Source organism: Diadema setosum, chromosome 13 (assembly GCF_964275005.1).
Source record: "Diadema setosum chromosome 13, eeDiaSeto1, whole genome shotgun sequence".
Lineage (NCBI taxonomy): Eukaryota > Metazoa > Echinodermata > Echinoidea > Diadematoida > Diadematidae > Diadema > Diadema setosum.
Genome location: NC_092697.1, coordinates 11027938 through 11045852, shown reverse-complemented (window position 1 = coordinate 11045852; position 17915 = coordinate 11027938). Strand labels below are relative to the sequence as shown.

The following is a 17915-nucleotide window of genomic DNA, read 5'->3' as shown; positions in this document are numbered from 1 at the left end:
CTCAATGCTCTCCACGCAGACAGCCGTACAACATTTGTACAATACGCAAGTGTAGCTATTGCTGAAGTCCAGTAGCAGTGTATAGCGCGCATCTAGCATGCAGCAGCATCATCAATGACATCATGCAGCATAGCATACGTCGGAGCATCGTGTGTGACAACGTGAGACGACATTTGGTGGATAAGATTGGACACGTTATATTTCGACAAAGGTAGAGGCGGCACAAGGACTCTCCTGGAACAATGAATGATGAAGCTGAGACATACAAACTATGGAGAATCCGAAAAACGATAATGCAGGTTGGTGATTACTTGTTCCGCCTTGTTGTAAGACTTAATCGCAGGATGAAGAAGCAGTGCGTTGTGCAACTTGTAACAGTCCCACATATAGAAAATTTGGTCTGCATTGCATTGTTACCACTGCAGTGCAGTAGTTTTAGATACGAAATATTCACCTGTAAATTTAGATCTATATAAAATTTTAGATCTAGAACCTTCTTCTAAGGCTGTATTCACCTGTATTCACCTGTCTTGTTGGGCCTCTGGAAAGACAACAATTTAGTCTTGTAATGCCCTCCCACTTTCAGCAAGCTTCCACTGTAACTTGAATAGATCTAGACTCTACACGTACCTAGCGGCTAGCCTGTGCCCTGACCAGAGTCATCAGACCGCTGTGCTGTCGCTACACGACAGCGGCTGCGTGTAGTTAACATTTACCTAGCTAGACTAGACAAGACCTTGACTTCCTTTTTGCAGTTTTGACTGCTAAGTGGTAAGTGCTAGTGCTACTACTACTAAGCGACTATTCTAGAGACCTCATGACCTAGACAACTAAATCTAAACTGTATAAACCTACATGTACTGTCGAGCTGCAAATGGAAAGGATTTCTAGGGGCAATGTATTAAAATATTTAAATTTACATCATGTTTAAGAATACTTTTATGTCACTTGAATTATCAAAGAGTATTGTTGTGGGGTCATATTACTGCCTACTGCCCCTAAACGCCTGGATTAAAGCAAGTGGCCCTTGATTCAACATCTTAAGTTGCGGAATCAAAATAGCGTGCATGATCCATATGCTTGCGCTGCAACCATCGTTCGAACGCCTGTGACCATTGTTCAGCACCGGGTGACCGTGGTTCAACATTCACGACGTACGGCCCTGTGCGCTCGCCCTGCCTATGTCAATGTATTAGCCGGGCGAAACTGTGATAGTACATCGCACGGTATCGCACTACAAGAGCACGGTACTCCATGGATCCACACGCTGTGCGAGAGATTCAATGCATACACAACACGTTGACGAACCATGATGGTGATACCGCAAATGGATGGAATGCAAAATATATAAAATATCGCATAAACGCTCAAGTTATCTCAGAAACGGCTGCCATCATGGCTGTAGGTATACACGCTGTACAGATTCAATGCAGATAAACGGACTAGTAACTTCGAAACTTGGAATGAAACGAGTCTATATGTGTTGCTGTGCAACTTTACTTACCCGTTGAACTGCTTATGGGAGTTGACCTGGGAGGGTCGCGACAATGATTTCGGGGGTTTGGTGACGTGGCCCACTGTTGTGCTCTTCGGAACACGTGTGGAGGTAGTTGCATAGTTTGAATTTCGCACTTGATATGCGCCATTTTTATTCATGAATTTCAATGAATTTTTATTTGTAAGAGTGGTCTATTCATGGAACCCTGTCGAATCAAGGGCCACTTGCTTTACCTTTAGCTTTATACAAAGATAGATATGTAAGAAATGACTCTCTCAACATGCTCAACAGTTAGAATTTTGCCAGATCTATTTTTTTTTCACCCATCAGTGAAATTTCAGTTGTAAAACCCAATTTCAAAATTCTGCAAACCCTGCCTAGCTGTGCATGGCTGTGGGAACAGATATGTTCATTGCATTGTGTTGTTGTAAATTGCTGAATTACAAGTGTTGTATTATGGTATTAAAATGTATCAAAAGTAAACCATCACCATGCCATCATGTCATGTGTGGTATGGAATGACTTATGTGAACATGAAATGTCTACAAACATCTTAAACTCAAGCACTTTATTTTCCCCTGACTACTACATCTTGTCATCATCACATTTCTACTCTGCAGGTTTGTACCACCAGAACAAACAAACTCTCAGTCACAAATCAGTGGCTAGAATGGTTTAATTTTGTCTCAATAAAGGTTTACCTGGTATGTATCACCATATCAACTTCTTTCTTTCTTTTCCTTGCCTTGGGCTTTTTGGTTGGTAGTGCTGGTTTTTTGCTTTCGTTATTGATATTGGAACTAGAAGTCTTGTTTTTATAATATATTTTTGTTACGGTCTGACTTCTGGTCTAACATCATTTTATGTTCCACAGCTGTGCCACGACAGGGGCTACCTAGTGACGCAAGATGAGTTGGACCAAACTTTGGAACAGTTCAAGGAACAATTTGGGGATAAACCAAGGTAATGATGGAAATTTGTTCATTAAAACTCTTTGAGATTGTGCAGACCTTTAGGGAGTCCATCTGCAAAAAAAAAAAAAAAAAAAAAGCAAACAAGACAAAACAAAACATGAATGCAATACGACAAGACATCAACCTCATAACTTTCTGCCAGTCAAAATTTAAGTACAAATGAATAATCTATTGACGATTGGTCGTAATGCCATTGGACTACATATCACCAGAACATTGTGTTCTTGTTGCTTTTGAGTTGGTCACAGACAAAACATTGACTTTTTACTTTCCTGTATACAAAGTTCTACTTTAAATCGTATTGAAATTAGAAAATTACCAATTATGTGTAAGAATGAAAATTGTTGTTGTTGTTGTTGTTGTTTTTATACACATAGGTCCTAAAGTGAATGAAGTTAAAGTATTCATGGTGTACTCTTATTCTTTCAAACCACATTGAAACAGTGAAAACAGGCCAAACCGCAAGGACCTGACGGTATTGGTGGCGCACAATGACGACCCAACGGATCAAATGTTTGTCTTCTTCCCAGAGGAGAAGAAAGTAGGCATGAAGACAATCAAGGCGTAAGTACATCTTTTGCTGAAGCCATAACATTGCTCATGTTCATAGACATTCTCTGATGTGTCAATTGCATAGCTCTGTTTCAACTGATACATACTGTATATCATATGCCATTCATTTTGTAAATTTGGATTTGCAAGACAATGCTGCGCATGACTGAATTTGTGTTCCAGAACCACATTGATAGAATAAGAAAGAAGTGTAACCAACTCTAGAAAAACTAGCATTTTCCCTCCATATGGTACAAAATGAAACAAATTTTTGTAATTGGAAGCAGAACTTGTTCATTTTGTGAATGTTTGATAACTTAATAAATCTGCATAAATTAAAACACCGCAAACTACTGCATACGTAGTAAGGGGATTGTTTCTGTTTCATCAACAAGTAATACTCTGGTATTACATTTTCTTTCTTACAGCTTTTGTTTGTGAACATCCTGTATTATGTGCTTCTATGCAAACCATCATGAACGAAACAAAAATGAGCATATGAAATGTCATCTGACTTCTTGTTGCCATGGAAACGCTGCATCATTTCAGGTACTGCCAGAGGATGCAGGAGGAGAACATCACCAGAGCCATCATTGTCGTACAGGAGCGAATGACACCCTCAGCAAAGACTGTGAGTTTCACTCTTTGTTGCCCCCCCCCCCCCCCCAACCCTAAACCATGTGTCATGACAATCTCAGAACACGATCCAGGAATTGGAGAAATTCCTGGATTTGAAATTGAAATTTTTTACATTTTATATTGATTAGTAATGCTAATGTATCTGTGAAATCAAATATTTTGCTCTAAATCAGAAAATAAAGTTCCTAGAACCCTAATTTATGGTGTAGATATTCATTGTGGCATTCCTAAAAATGTGTGTAAGAGAAAATCTGGTATCAAAATTGATTACTCTTGTATTTTATTGTTTCATGAATTTCTTATGTATTTCTTTGTATTTTGACCTTTTTTGTTATTTTTCTACAAATATATCACAGAACCTTTTTCAAGCATAATTATGCTAAAAATGAATTGATATCAGCCAATGAAAGTGAAAATAATCCTATCTTTTTGAATAAGGTGAGAAATATCGCTTTGACTTTGTATACAACATCACGCTTTTGAGCCATTTTTTGATCTGACAAGCATGTATAAAAGGTCATGCAGCATTGTAACAGTATGTCCAATTTTTGCAAAAATGGTGTCATAGGATGTGCAAGACTTGAAAGTAAAGTCAGCAAGTGGCGTGGTCAAAAATTTCTCGCAGTGAAATGGGCATGGAAAATGTTGAGGGGGGTTGATTCAACCCCTGCCCCCCTAGTCAGGTCGCTTAGTGAAATTACCCTTACACAGCGGATAAAAGCACCAGATTTGGAGAGATGACCCCTCAAGAGCTACTCATTGATATTTGAGTAGGAGCCCTCTGCAAAATTTTGATTTTTATGGTATAAATACTGAATTTCATTTTGCAGAAAATTTCGCAGGCATGACACTTTCGCAAATTTCGCGAGGAGCTAACATTCGTGAAAGCAAAATGCGCACAAATCTAAACAATGATGTTCAGTAAAGCGTTTGAAACATGGAGGTGGTTGAATTAATTACCGATTTATGAAGAGATGTAAATAACTCTGAACTGGCAAATGTATACATCACACTGTGACACCTCAACAGCATTTTCTCATTGTAAATCGGTAATTCAACCACCTCCATGTTTCAAAAAACTTTGTTGATCATGGAATTCAAGATTGGGTTCATGTTTTCCAGTTCCATGCAAAATGAAAGAAAGTACAGCAAATGTGAACCTCTTTTTCGTTACTTTACTCCCACAGATACATAAATGAGGTGTTATTTTTGCGGCATGAAATTTTCGTGACTTGGAGCCGACGGTCTTTTTCGCAGCATGAAACTTCCGTGAATTGCCACTGGTATTAAATGCATTGTCTAGAATCGCGCGCATTTTGCTTTCGCAAATATTAGCTCCTCGCAAAATTTGCAAAAGTTTCATGCCTGCGAAATTTTCTGCAAAATGAAATTCAGCATTTATACTATGAAAATCAAAATTTTGCAGAGGGCTCCTACTCAAATATCAATGAGTAGGTCCTGAGGGGTCATCTCTCCAAATTTGGTGCTTTTATCCGCCATGTAACGGTAATCTCAAAATTTGACGTTAAGCGACCTGACTACACTGCTATATGCTGTCAGATATGTTGAGTTCTTGTGACGTGATTTGCGTGTGTGTGCAAGTGTGAGTGGGTGGTTTGTGGTGTGCACTAGATCAAGGACTTAAAGCCATAGCCACAAGAAGGCAAGGAATCAGACACATTCAGAAAGATAACAGGCAAAGGAGAAAACATATGAAATCTAATGTCAGCCAGAAAAGTGCTTGAATGCTAGACTTATAGAAAAACATAAAATGATAAGAATATAACACAGAATAAAGAAATATCCTATGTCTTCCGCCTTCTGCCATTTCATTTTATCTTTTTTCCTCCTTCTCTTTATCATATTTCATGTTCATTTTTCATTTCCTGTTATCATCCATCCATCTTCCTCATTCGTGCTTTTATCCCTTTTCAAGGACTGTAGGGAGTCTGTTGAAGATGTCGAGGAAGAAAACATATAATTTTTCTCAAAGGGTAAACTGAAAAACAGTGCAAACTGTGTTCATGTTTCACAGAGAAAGGGCATGTTATGATGATTATTTTCCTCCTTTTCCATCAATATTCATATCTCTGCATTCTTGTTCATTTCTTTTTTAAATCTTTTTCTTTCTTGCTTATTCCTGATTTTTATCATATTTCTTTTTTTTTTTCTATCTGTATTTTTTTCTTCATTGTCTTTATAGCCTTCTTCCACTTCACATATCTCCATTATCATTGTACATCTGACCTATTTCTCTGTTTTTTTTTCCCCCTCGCCTCCCAGAGTCTTGGGGACATGGCACCAAAGTACATCCTGGAGCAGTTTTTGGAAGCTGAGCTGCTGATTAACATCACTGAACACGAGGTGAGTGGGGGTAGGAAGTGAACCAGTTACTGGTTCTCCTCTTATCCAAGGGTGAAGCCATCTAAATCAGTAGGGGGTGGGGATGGGGGAAAATACAGGGTTTAATTGGAATGAGAACTTTTTTTAGAAGCCTTGCAGCCTGTTCTACATTAAAGTAGATGAATAAGTGAGTAAATGAATGATTGAATGAATGAAGGAAGGAAGGAAGGAAGGTCCAAACAGATACATAGCTAAGTAAGTAAAGGTATGCATGTAGATGAATGAAAAAAAAAAAAAATAAACTGATTAATTATGAGTACACACATACATGACTCATATGTTTCAGGATTAAACTTAGACAGGCATGCTAACCTTCCATGTATCTTTATACTCCCCCCCCCCCCCCCCATTCTCTGACCACTTTCGTCATCATCAATAAGCCCTTGCACTCGAGTGGTTTCTGCAGCCCTTGATTATGCTATCACCGTGGTAGCATCTCCAAGGAAACGATGAAGCCCTGAATGAAAACCTTTATCTCTAAATCTCCCATGTCACATCAATGGCATTTCCTGAGTACAGGGCAGAGTCACAAACAGCCGTCAAAAGTTATGTAAAAATTTTGACATTCAGATTTCAGTACTTCCTTTCTAGTGGGCATTAACCCGTTGAGGACGAGTCCCGAGTACACTTACTCGGGCAAGTGTCTATGGGAAATGCGTGTTGTAGCAAAATCAGCCTGTCCTCAATGGGTTAAGCTCTTCATTAGTCCACCAGAGACAGCATGGAACAAAAGAACATTTGTGTCAGGAACTGCATCTTGTTTTTTGACCAAGTTCCGTCTTTTGATGATTTTGCCCTTTACTTTATCAGAGTTATACATCGTGTTACAGTGGCCTCCCATTATAATGACGTCCTCAGGACCGGCGGCTTATTTTAACATCGGAATTTCATTATAACCGAGCAAATAAGCAATAATAAACATAGAGCAGATAATGTTGTGGCCTGAATTCTTACTTCATTGTAATTTGTAACCAGAATTTCGTTATTGTCGTGTTTGTTGTAATGGGAGTGCACTGTATCAGATTAGGTAGGCAACTCTGTTTGGAGTCGTAAATGAAAAAAAAAAAAAAAAAACAATGCCTCTGTTTGTATCCCAGCACATTTTAGATTTCTAGCCATAGCACAAAATACCTCACATTCTTGGGGAAAATTAAATGATAATATTCATGCATACATGTCTTCTGATAACATACTTAGTCCCTAGCAGTGTCAACTACACTGGAAGCAGCCAAATCAGTCATTATGCAGCAGAGGTTAATGGATGCAATTTAGTGTACATCTTTCATTCAACTGCAAGCTCAGTTTTACATCAAGTAATTCTATACACTGTTATTTTCGCGTACAGATATTTTCACAAATGACGAGGTCATAGACATTTTCGTGAATCAACGCTGACCTTTATGTTAGTACTCTATTAACAAAGCACATGTATACATTTTCGCGTGTTAAATTCGCCATCCAACTGTGATTCGCGAAATTCGCGAAAATTAAACCCTCGCGAAAATAACAGCTTATACAGTATTATCCATAAAAAGAAATCAAAGTCAATCATGACTTTTCAAAGAGGAAGACAGGTGAAATTATCTTGATATCTAATTTTTCTAGAGGAAGAAAAGATACTATGTAGTATAAAAAAAAAAAATGATGAAGAAAGCAATACAGCAATGTTGCGAGTCTGTGTGGTGCCACTCAAAATCTTTTAGTCTTTCCCATGACCTCTGACCTTTGACCCAAAGGCCTAATATTCCTAGGACAGACATTCCATGAAAATGTAACACCCCCAACAACTGTGTGTGCTGTAACTGCATGTACAATGTATGTTTGAACTTCATCCTGCCTTGTCTTTTCCACTCTCACATCAAGTTCGTTCCGGAGCATGTCGTCATGACGACGGATGAGAAGACAGAGCTACTCAACAGATAGTATCCTTCGATGCCTGTGTCAACACAATTAGTATTTTCATCTCGATTTTGTTGTTGGTGGTTGTTGCAGTGAGGGTGTTTTGTTTTCTGTTTGTTTTTGTTTTTCTGTTTTTTTGTTGTTGTTGTTTTTGTGTTTGTTTTTTTTGTTGGGCGGGTCTTTTGATACTGGAATGGACATCGATGTGTCATGGCATGATGTGTATACCACAGAGTGTTGCTATGAAAGTAACTCTTGCTGCTGTGGTAAGTGTCATGATACATGTAGTGACAAGATTCCCACATCCTGGAGTTGCCATTCTAGCAAGAACTGCCATCTGACATCTCTTATGGGACTGAGACCCAGGTGTCCAAGTGTCGTTTGAAGGGGAATTAGCTGCAGGGAGAAGGGTGATGCAAACAATATCAGTGAAATAAAAACAGTCAATTTTTGTGCAGTAAGATGAGTAGCTGGACAGAATGTAACCGTGTAGATATCAGTTGATTATCAAACTCAACATCTGATGTGTGGCATCTCAAAGCTGACATGGTATTATGCTCCATATCTATATATAATGCAAGAAAATAACAGGTTATGTCCTTACTCACTCTGGGCATGTCTATTTTGGAATACGGTTTGTGTAAAAACAAAGAGACCTTGATTCTTTCTGAATCATGAAAAATATGTAACATTTGGAAGGGGAGAAAAATGACACACCTGGCATTTTGTGTACGTGAAAAAATGAGTTCAGTGCAAATGACATCACCTTTGAAAAAAATGTCAGCCAAGATTATTTTGCTGGCTTTGCAAAGAACATCAGTGCTTCTTAATGACCAGAACATGCCTGTTCTGTAATAAACCAAAGAAGAATGAATAAATGAATGAATGAATGAACGAATGAATGAATGAATGAATGAATGAATGAATGAATGAATGAATGAATGAATGAATGAATGAATGAATGAATGAATGAATGAATGAATGAATGAATGAATGAATGAATGAATGAATGAATGAATGAATAAATAAATGGATAGATGGATGGATGGATGGATGAATGAATGAATGATATGAATGAATGAATGGATCGATGTATGAATGGATGTATGAATGAGTGAATGAATGAATGAATGAATTAGTGAGGAGAATGAATGAATGAATGGATGGATGAATGGATGTATGAATGAATGAATGGATGAGTGAGTGAGTGTATGCGTTTGAGTAGACAAAGGGGAATGTGTTGAAGGAGGAGGAGAGTGAGTAAGAGTTTATGTAAGGGAAAATTGGAAGGAGAAATAATGGAGATTGGCTTGTTGCACAACATCTCATGTTCCTTAACCCCCGTCACTCCCACCAGTAAACTGAAGGAGCACCAGCTGCCTAGAATACAGGCAGGAGACCCCGTAGCAAGATACTTTGGGTTAAAGCGAGGACAGGTGAGTGGTATACTCAGAATGGGGGATGATGATGACAGAGCTTTGTATATGTTTGCAGTCAATTTTGACTGACATCATACTATGAAGTGCATGCAGTGGCGTATCTAGGGGGGCAAGGGGGCACGTGCCCCGGGCGCCACTCCTTGGGGGCGCCGAAAACGACAAAAACGAAAAAAAAAAGGAAGAAGAAAAGAAAAGAAGAAGAAGAAGAAGAAAGAAAGGAAAAAAAAAAAAACCTCGCCCGGACCGGGGGGGGGGGGGGGGGGGGGGGGGGGAGAAAACCAAATCAAACAAGATAAAAACAAAAAATGACAATGTTAATTGTGTTCACACAAGAATTCCATGTTTTGTAAGCTGAAATTTAGGCTCGCTCGCTGCGCTCGCTCGACAAAATGTATAGAAAAGAAGATAAGAGCAAAACGTGATGATAACGCGGACAAAAATAACAATGTTTATTGTGTTCACACATGCCATTGTTAGAATGCAAATGTTACACGGAGCAGCGGCTGCAATTTTATTTCTTTCGTTCTGAAGCGATCGCCTACTGGATCAAACGAGGGCACCAAAGGTGTCGAACATTATGGGGGGGGGGGGCGCAAAAAAAAATCAGACAAGATAAGAAAAAACGTAATGATGACGCGGAAATATACAAATTTCGGCTCACTCGCGCGTAATGATTTAGAGTATTTTTTTCAAGTCCTCAGTTTGTTGGTATAAATCGTCATCCATAAGGCCGTCACTATATCTTGATTAGAAATGTAAGATTTAATATCAAAAAATGGCAAGAATTCCATGTTTTGTAAGCTGAAATACAGAATTTTCGGCTCACTCGCTGCGCTCGCTCGCCAAAATTTATCAAAAAAGAAGATAAGAACAAAACGTGATGATTGCGGGGAAATATACGAATTTCTGCTCACTCGTGCGTACTAATTTGGAATATTTTTTCAACTCCTCAGTTTGTTGGTATAAATCGTTATCTTGATAAGGCCGTCACTTATATATCTTGATTAGAATTGTAAGATTTAATAAGCAAAAAATGACAAGAATTCATGTTTTGTACGCTGAAATACAAAAATTTTCTGCTCGCTCGCTGCACTCGCTCGCCAAAATTTATCCAAAAAAAAAAAAAAAAAGGAAGAAGAAGATAAGAACCAAACGTGATGATGGCGCGGAAATATACGAATTTTGGCTCACTCGTGCGTACTAATTTGGAGTATTTTTTCAAGTCCTAAGTTTGTTGGTATAAATCGTTATCTGTAAGGCCATCACAATATCTTGATTAGAATTGTAAGATTTTAATAAGCAAAAAATGACAAGAATTCCATGTATTGTAAGCTAAAATACAAAAATTTTCGGCTCGCTCGCTGCGCTCGCTCGCCGCAATTTATCAAAAAAAAAAAAAAAAAAAAAAGAAGAGATAAGAACCAAACGTGATGATGACGCGAAATATACAAAAATTTTCGGCTCTCTCGCTGCGCTCGCTCGCCAATATTTATCTAAATTTATTACATTTAAATCACCCTCAAAAGACCCCTTTTAAGTGCTTGAAAAAGCATATGTGGACCTTTTTTTCTAAAAGTCCCTACCGGGATGGAGTTGGGGTTGAACACTTTTTCAGAAATTAGGGGCGCAATTTTCGCGCTTGCCCCGGGCGCCGTTTTCCCTAGATACGCCACTGCATGTCAGCAGGGATTCAGACCCAGATTTATTGGACTCTCAATGCTGGTCAGTGTTATGCTTTCATACTTGCATGCCAGGGCTCACAAACATTTTTCTCCAATGGCCAGTCTGGGCAAATGAATATCATTCAATTTGACATGTTGGTGGTCCTAGAAATAACTGGAGTGGTGCTAAATAAAAGAAACATAACAATCAATTTTCAATCTTAGTTTCCCAATCACGCCACCAAAAGATACACTTTTTTAGAATTTGGTGGCCCGGCATCAACTTTTGGTGGCCGTGGGATGTCGGGCCATCACTAATCTCGAGCCCTGCTAATACCAATATATCAACATGATCCCTTTAAACACTCCTGAAAAACATGTTATCTGTGTATCTATATTAGTCATTGTGAAGTGAGGCCAGTATAGATTTGTATTATATTTTGTTTCTAAAGATTAGTTCCATGAAGAGAATAAATCATCTAACTAAACAGTTTTGATTGAAAAGACAGTTACAAGAGGAGTTTTGTTAGGGTAAAGAGCAATAGTAGTGTAAAAATATTGCACTTCTATGAGGATGTGCAAGAGAAAGATCAATTTGTCTTGCAGGTATGAGGTGAGAATTGAGAACACTTAGTGTTAGATGATGCCTCTGCACAATTTGGTTAGAAGCTTGTACATCGTCCATATGTCCACTTGAATGCTGGACCATCTGCTTGCATTAGTTGTGTAATGAGTCAGATAATATGAAGTCATTTCCTGTCAGACATGGATGGTCTAAGTGTGAAATAACCCAATGTTTCAAGCATTGTTTATGTAAATTTATCAACATGGCAGATGATGTCGTACGACATGTTGAATTCCAATTAGAAAGCTTGATAAGGTATAGATGAGTCATGGACTCATGATGGGTTAATAGATGGTTTGAAGTGATGTTCTCATATCCTTTTTCCTGTAATTTCATTCATTTCAGGTGGTGAAAATCATCCGTCCCAGTGAGACTGCCGGTCGCTACATCTCGTACAGACTGGTACAATGACATCAGTCTCATTTTCTTTGTACATTTGCCACCTTGTAAATAATTCTTCTTTTGTACATGTACATTCTCACATAGCTACTTTCCCAATGAACAGTGATGATGGCATCAATAGACAAGTGAATGTTAATGAATCTGTGTAAGTTTCAGGTTTATATGAGGATTGCCTTTTCTTCCACCAGATGTATGTTAAACTGATATATTTTATATACATGTGTATTCTGGATTCAGTTTGTGTACATGTAGCCTTCAAAATCAACAGTTTTGCTCCAGATTAGATAGCACATGGGCACACAGGCCAAGTAATGTATAGTTTTAGAAAACCATCAGACAGCAAATTTTCAAGACTATGAAAACACCAATCAATGCAAGGAAATCACATATTTGACCAACATTGGTTACTGAAATCATCAGTATTTGCATTTTTTTTTTTCATGTATGAATTCTTATACTGCAAGTCTCACATGTGTATGTTTCTTTTATACAGTAAGGTCTTTGTCAGCTAACTTGATAAATTTGTTTCAGTTTGGCTTGTCCAGGCATTCAGGAATACAGTTGACTCCCCCTATAACAGAGTCCTCAGGACTGGCAGTTTCTATCTCACTGTATCAAGTTTTGTCTTAACTGAAGGGAATTGTCTACTGTAAACTTCTATGATAATGATTTGGGGATCTGAATTCTTATTTTATTGTAACAAACTTTCGCGATAATGACATTCATTGTTGCAGGAGCATCTTTATATGATCAGTTTGTGTGTTGACACATGATGGACAAAAAACACCCACTTTCCAATACAGAGGAATGTAGTTGTCACAATAATGGGTCTAAAATTCACTTGATACACCGTGTAGTTCATTCCTAGAGAGAGAGAAAAAAATATGTAATGTTCTTGTCAATGTGGCATAATGAATGACCTTTTACTCTCTCTCTTTGTGTATCAGATTAACCTGGGTAACCAAGGTACCATTATGAATTCTGTCAGTATGTCTAATTCTTAAAAAGATTTTACAAAAATGAGTTGTATACACTTGTCTGTGAGAGGTAGTGATCTTTTTTTTTCCACAAATGTTCTTGTTTCACAAAATATTACCAGTGAATATGTCCCTGAACTGTACATCAATATACAGTGTAGGTGTGTTCTTCTGTCACCATTCAACCATTCAAGCCTGAGAGATGTGTTTTACTGTGAGCAGCAACAGGCACATATACAAAACCTGAAGTGTTTCCACGCATAATATTGTTTTTTGATTGGTGTCGGTTTTTCTCTCCCTCCCCCCGCTCCTTTGAGATGGGGGGGGGGGGGGCGTGTGACATGCAGAACAGTAAAAAGTCAAAGTCCATCCTCCTTGCTGGCACTGTCAGAGTTAACAGATTGAATATGATACCTAATGTTCTTCATAGTGAAAAATAAAAAGGTACAGAAATGGAATGCCAAATCTGATTTTGTGTTACACAAATGATTTTTGGACATTTTAAGGGCTCTTATGAAGTTTGAGATATTTTGAATTGATTTGGTTTCTTTCCACATTCAATCAAATACAAATTGAATACAAATTTCAAATGCACAAAGACAAAGAATAACAAATGCAGCTAAATAACAGAGATAATTGAATGTAGGAGACCGCCACTGTGAGCGATTAAGCTTGAAATGGATGGGGCCTCATAAACAGATAAAACAGATAAAACCAATTTTCATCAAATAAACGTTGAATCCCTCATAGAATTACATGTTCTTTCATATTTCATAAGAGGTTTCTCATTATCTCACCAAAAAAATGTGAGAAACCTGAAATTAGGTCTCAACCAAAACTATACGATCCCTTTAAGTTTAAGCCAAATTCTTGAACCGTACATCTTACATCATCCTTTGTACTTGATATGTGTGCTTGTTTTGAAAGGACACCAAACGGGGATTCCTCTTGTCCTTATGTCATTACTGTGTCAAGTACGTTCTTCTTTGTCAATAAAGTGATGCCATGCAGTAATAAAATTTTGTCTTTTTGTATTTCTTTCTCCGCTGTATAGCTGTGTTCTCATGGAAACCTCTTGTATTCTTATTGGTAGATACTATGTATGTAGATGCCAATGGGTTGAATAAAGAAATGCGTGCATATTCAAATTGTGGACATTTTACCTAGGGAGGACGTAGTAATTGAAAGTTTTATTTGGTTGTACATACCATATTGGGCATCCAATTTTAGTGCTTTGATGCTGATGTATGTCAGGGAAGGTGGGGCAAGCTTTATGGTCACTTGGAGGAAATAATTTACAACAGTACATGCTTAGAATGATTGAACTTCATTATTTCCATTCATTTTTATCATTTTTCATCATATTATATATATATATATATATATATACATGCAATAGTATACTGTATGTCTGGCAAAAAAAAAAAAATACAACAGGACCCTCGGTAATGATAGTGAATCAATCCAGATACAATTTCAGGGTATGAAAATATAACTTATTAGCCATATCTTACAGAAAGCCCCATCTGATTTGCTTCAGTGGTCAAAGAGAAATGAGGAGTTTTGTAGAGCATGTCAGGAATCCCTTCCCTCCAAGTTCTGTCTGTTGTGTTCACACATTATGCAGTTCCAAGAGCATCCAAGTGCTAAACATGATATATATAAATATATATATATATATATATATATATATATATATATATATATATATATATATATATATATATATGTATATATATAATATATATATATATATATAGAGAGAGAGAGAGAGAGAGAGAGAGAGAGAGAGAATTGAAGAGAGGCAGAAAGAGATGGCGGGTGGGTTACTTTTTTCTTTCGTCTCTCCTTTCCTAGAAAACTTAATTTCTTTCCTCTCATCTTATTCCCTCATCTGCGTTTATGAACAAACTGAGAGTACAAGAGCCCGGTCACACCTTGGGACTCCATAATTCTTTGAAAGGTAATACGTTCCCTTTGAGCCCACGTGTACTGTTTGCCCATGATACCCATACTTCCGGTTCAGCTGTAATGTCGGAAAGCCGACCCCCCCCCCCCCCCCCGTTTTTTTTTTTTTTTTTTTTTGTTTCCTCCTGTAAAGCCTAACTTTGGAATTATAAACAAAACAAAACACAAACACAAACAAAAAGTGGAAGAGGACCCACGGTTGACTGACCGAAATCTTTGATTCTAGAAACAAAAGCAATGAACGGCATTTCCACCTCCGGGTAGTTACATTACCCCCGTTTTCTTCCGCTCTATTGCCCCGAATCCGGTGGGTACGTAATACATGTAGCGCATCACGAGATTACCACAGGTAGTTGGCGTCCGAGGAAGTTCGCAGCTTGTGCATGCGTCCGATTTACTTTCGTTGTTAACTGGTTATACACTACTGTATAGCAAGAGAAAATAGACACTGCTTTACTGTTGAAAATGTTGATGAATGATGGTGTATATTATGTGTGTTGTATAATTACATCAGAATAAGTGCGTTTGTCGCAGTTTAAGTGGATGGAGAGTATTTGGAATAACTTTGCTATAGTTTGTTCGTTTTCTATGGGATATTGTGCAGTGCGTAATTGTTGCCTTTAGTTTTATTTAGTATTTTTATGTCTCTCTTCTTTTTCTCCTATTTTCTTGTAATCATTCCACTGCGTCTGTTTTGTTTTTCAATCTTGCAAACTTCCCTCGTTTCTTTTGTCATTGATTTTCTCCCTGTCCTCCTCTTCTGCCATCTTGTCATTTTTGTTCTTGTTCTCTTCGTCGTCATTTTCTCCTTTTCTTCATCCTCCTCCTCCTTCTGTCTCTTCTCCTCATATAAATGCCTACTTCTGATAGCTATTACACACATTCTAAAGCGAAAATGGTTCTCCATTTCACTCTGTCTGGACATTATTGGACAAACAGTTTTTAGCATCTTTGGTTGTCTTGTCTTGTCATGTTTCTTTTTTTTTTTTTTTTTTTTTTTTTTTTTTTGCTACAGCAAAAATCTCGGTAGCCAACCGACAGTCTTCTGCCCGATATACCAATGATATTTTTTGTATGGTGTGTGTGTGTATTGAAAGTAAATTGTTACAGTATGTCTTGTGATGAGATTGTAAAGCGCATAGGCAGGGCTCGACACTAACGGTGTCCCGGTGGCCCGGGGCCACCAAAAATGAAAGTCGGGCCACCAAATTTCAAAAAAGGGCAAATTTGGTGGCCCGCCTCGGGCCACCAAAATTTTTTGAAAAGTATGTCAATAAATTCGTAACTTTTTGCGCCGGAAATTAGCAGTTAAATTTGTTCAAAGGATGGATGAAAAGGACTGAATGAGTGCCTGAGAGTGAGTGTTGCAAGTTTGTTGAAGTTTATTTATGAGTAGATATGTCCAACTTCTAATTCTTACTATCATAAATCTTAAATATTTGACTCATTAAAAAAAAGGACTTTTAATGTTTTTTATTGTTTTTTTTTCGGGACACCAAATTTTTCTCTCGGGCCACCAAAAATTTGAAATTTAGAATTTTGGTGGCCCATTGGGCCACCATACAAAAAAGTTAGTGTCGAGCCATGGCATAGGGAACATTCATTTGTTATATGCGCTATAAAAATTTCATTATTATTATTATTATATCTTCCCCGGTGCGATCTGATTCTACCCCGCTTCGTTTCTTTCACTCTGTATTCACTATTGTGCACATTTCTTGGGTCTTTTCAGTGAAGACGAAATAACTCGAGGTTTTGATTATAAATACACCGTCTATAAGAGAATCGTTGCCTCTTTCCACAATAGCCGTGGCATTGGTGATTTCTGTGAAAATTATTTTGTTTCTCAATCGAATGTTGAAGTTCGTAGATAAAAACACACGCGATATATACTTGGCAGAATGATTACAAAAATACAAATACGTACAATAATAAGTGCTTATAATTCTCGCAACCGTCTTATACGGCCTCTCTACTACCCTATCTTTTCCTCTTCATATGAGTAACGACTGATTCAAAGAAACAGTCCACTGTATCCGTTATTTCCCGTCCATTGATACAAATGTGAGTGGGACAGTCCCTGTCCGTTTTCGGAAGATCTTCATTTCGATAGATTATGATGCATTGTAACATGCTCTTGACTTAAAAATGTGCATCAATACCAGATTATACAAGAGCATTATATTGTCAAGTCTCTCAAATTGTCATTTTACATTTCGCATAGGCCTGTTGTCTATACGAGGCTGTGTATAGTTCTGCTATTTGCAGTATATTGGGATGATGACGCAAAATGACAGGAAACTTTCTGAATACTATTCTATAATCATGCTACATGAGTGCGGGCGAGAAAAGCAGTTATCCAGTGACAAACATCTCAGTCTCATACTAATCGTGAAATAAATTAGGCGAAGCTTTGAATGCAACAGTTTGGTAGATGATGCTGATTTACAAAATCTAAACACATTCTGATTTTACAAGCACAAATTAGGCGAATGTCCAGAATTATTAGGGCCTACACAGAAACTACAGATCCCAGGAACCCCCTGAGGCGATAAGATACGAGACAGTGTCCAAAATGCAACTTGCAGGGATACGAAAATTGTACTTTTCTGATATCCGCGAGATACGCCATCACAACATCACAATTTTCATTAGAAAGATGACTGCAGCAACAACAACAACAAAATCAACGCTTTCATCCTATAACCGTCCATTGTGCTTTTGTTTGCGCACACGGCAGGCATGAGCATAAAGATAGCCAAGGTTATCAGAAAGCCCACGCTCCCCTTTAATTGGTCAACGCGGAAGCGTGCGCACATGCGCCCCCTATCAGTGTATTTTTGAGCACGCAAGAAGGCTGCGGTGACCGATATGCTTT

At 37.9% G+C, this 17915-nt stretch overlaps 1 protein-coding gene across 2 annotated transcripts; it reads left to right on the top strand.

The window, feature by feature from the left end:
- Positions 1-153: 153 nt before the first annotated feature.
- LOC140237341 (DNA-directed RNA polymerases I, II, and III subunit RPABC1) lies at positions 154-14149 on the top strand. 2 transcript variants are annotated; one of them, XM_072317276.1, is made up of 8 exons: positions 154-299; positions 2373-2461; positions 2917-3036; positions 3574-3655; positions 5947-6027; positions 7930-7988; positions 9323-9401; positions 12036-14149. In XM_072317276.1, the coding sequence occupies exons 1-8, from the start codon at positions 243-245 to the stop codon at positions 12099-12101; spliced, it is 633 nt and encodes a 210-aa protein (XP_072173377.1). In that variant the 5' UTR covers positions 154-242; the 3' UTR covers positions 12102-14149. The 2 variants fall into 2 exon arrangements, with proteins under 2 accessions (XP_072173377.1, XP_072173376.1); XM_072317275.1 differs by lacking the exon at positions 12036-14149 and having other exon boundaries at positions 9323-9491.
- The last annotated feature ends 3766 nt before the right edge of the window (positions 14150-17915 follow it).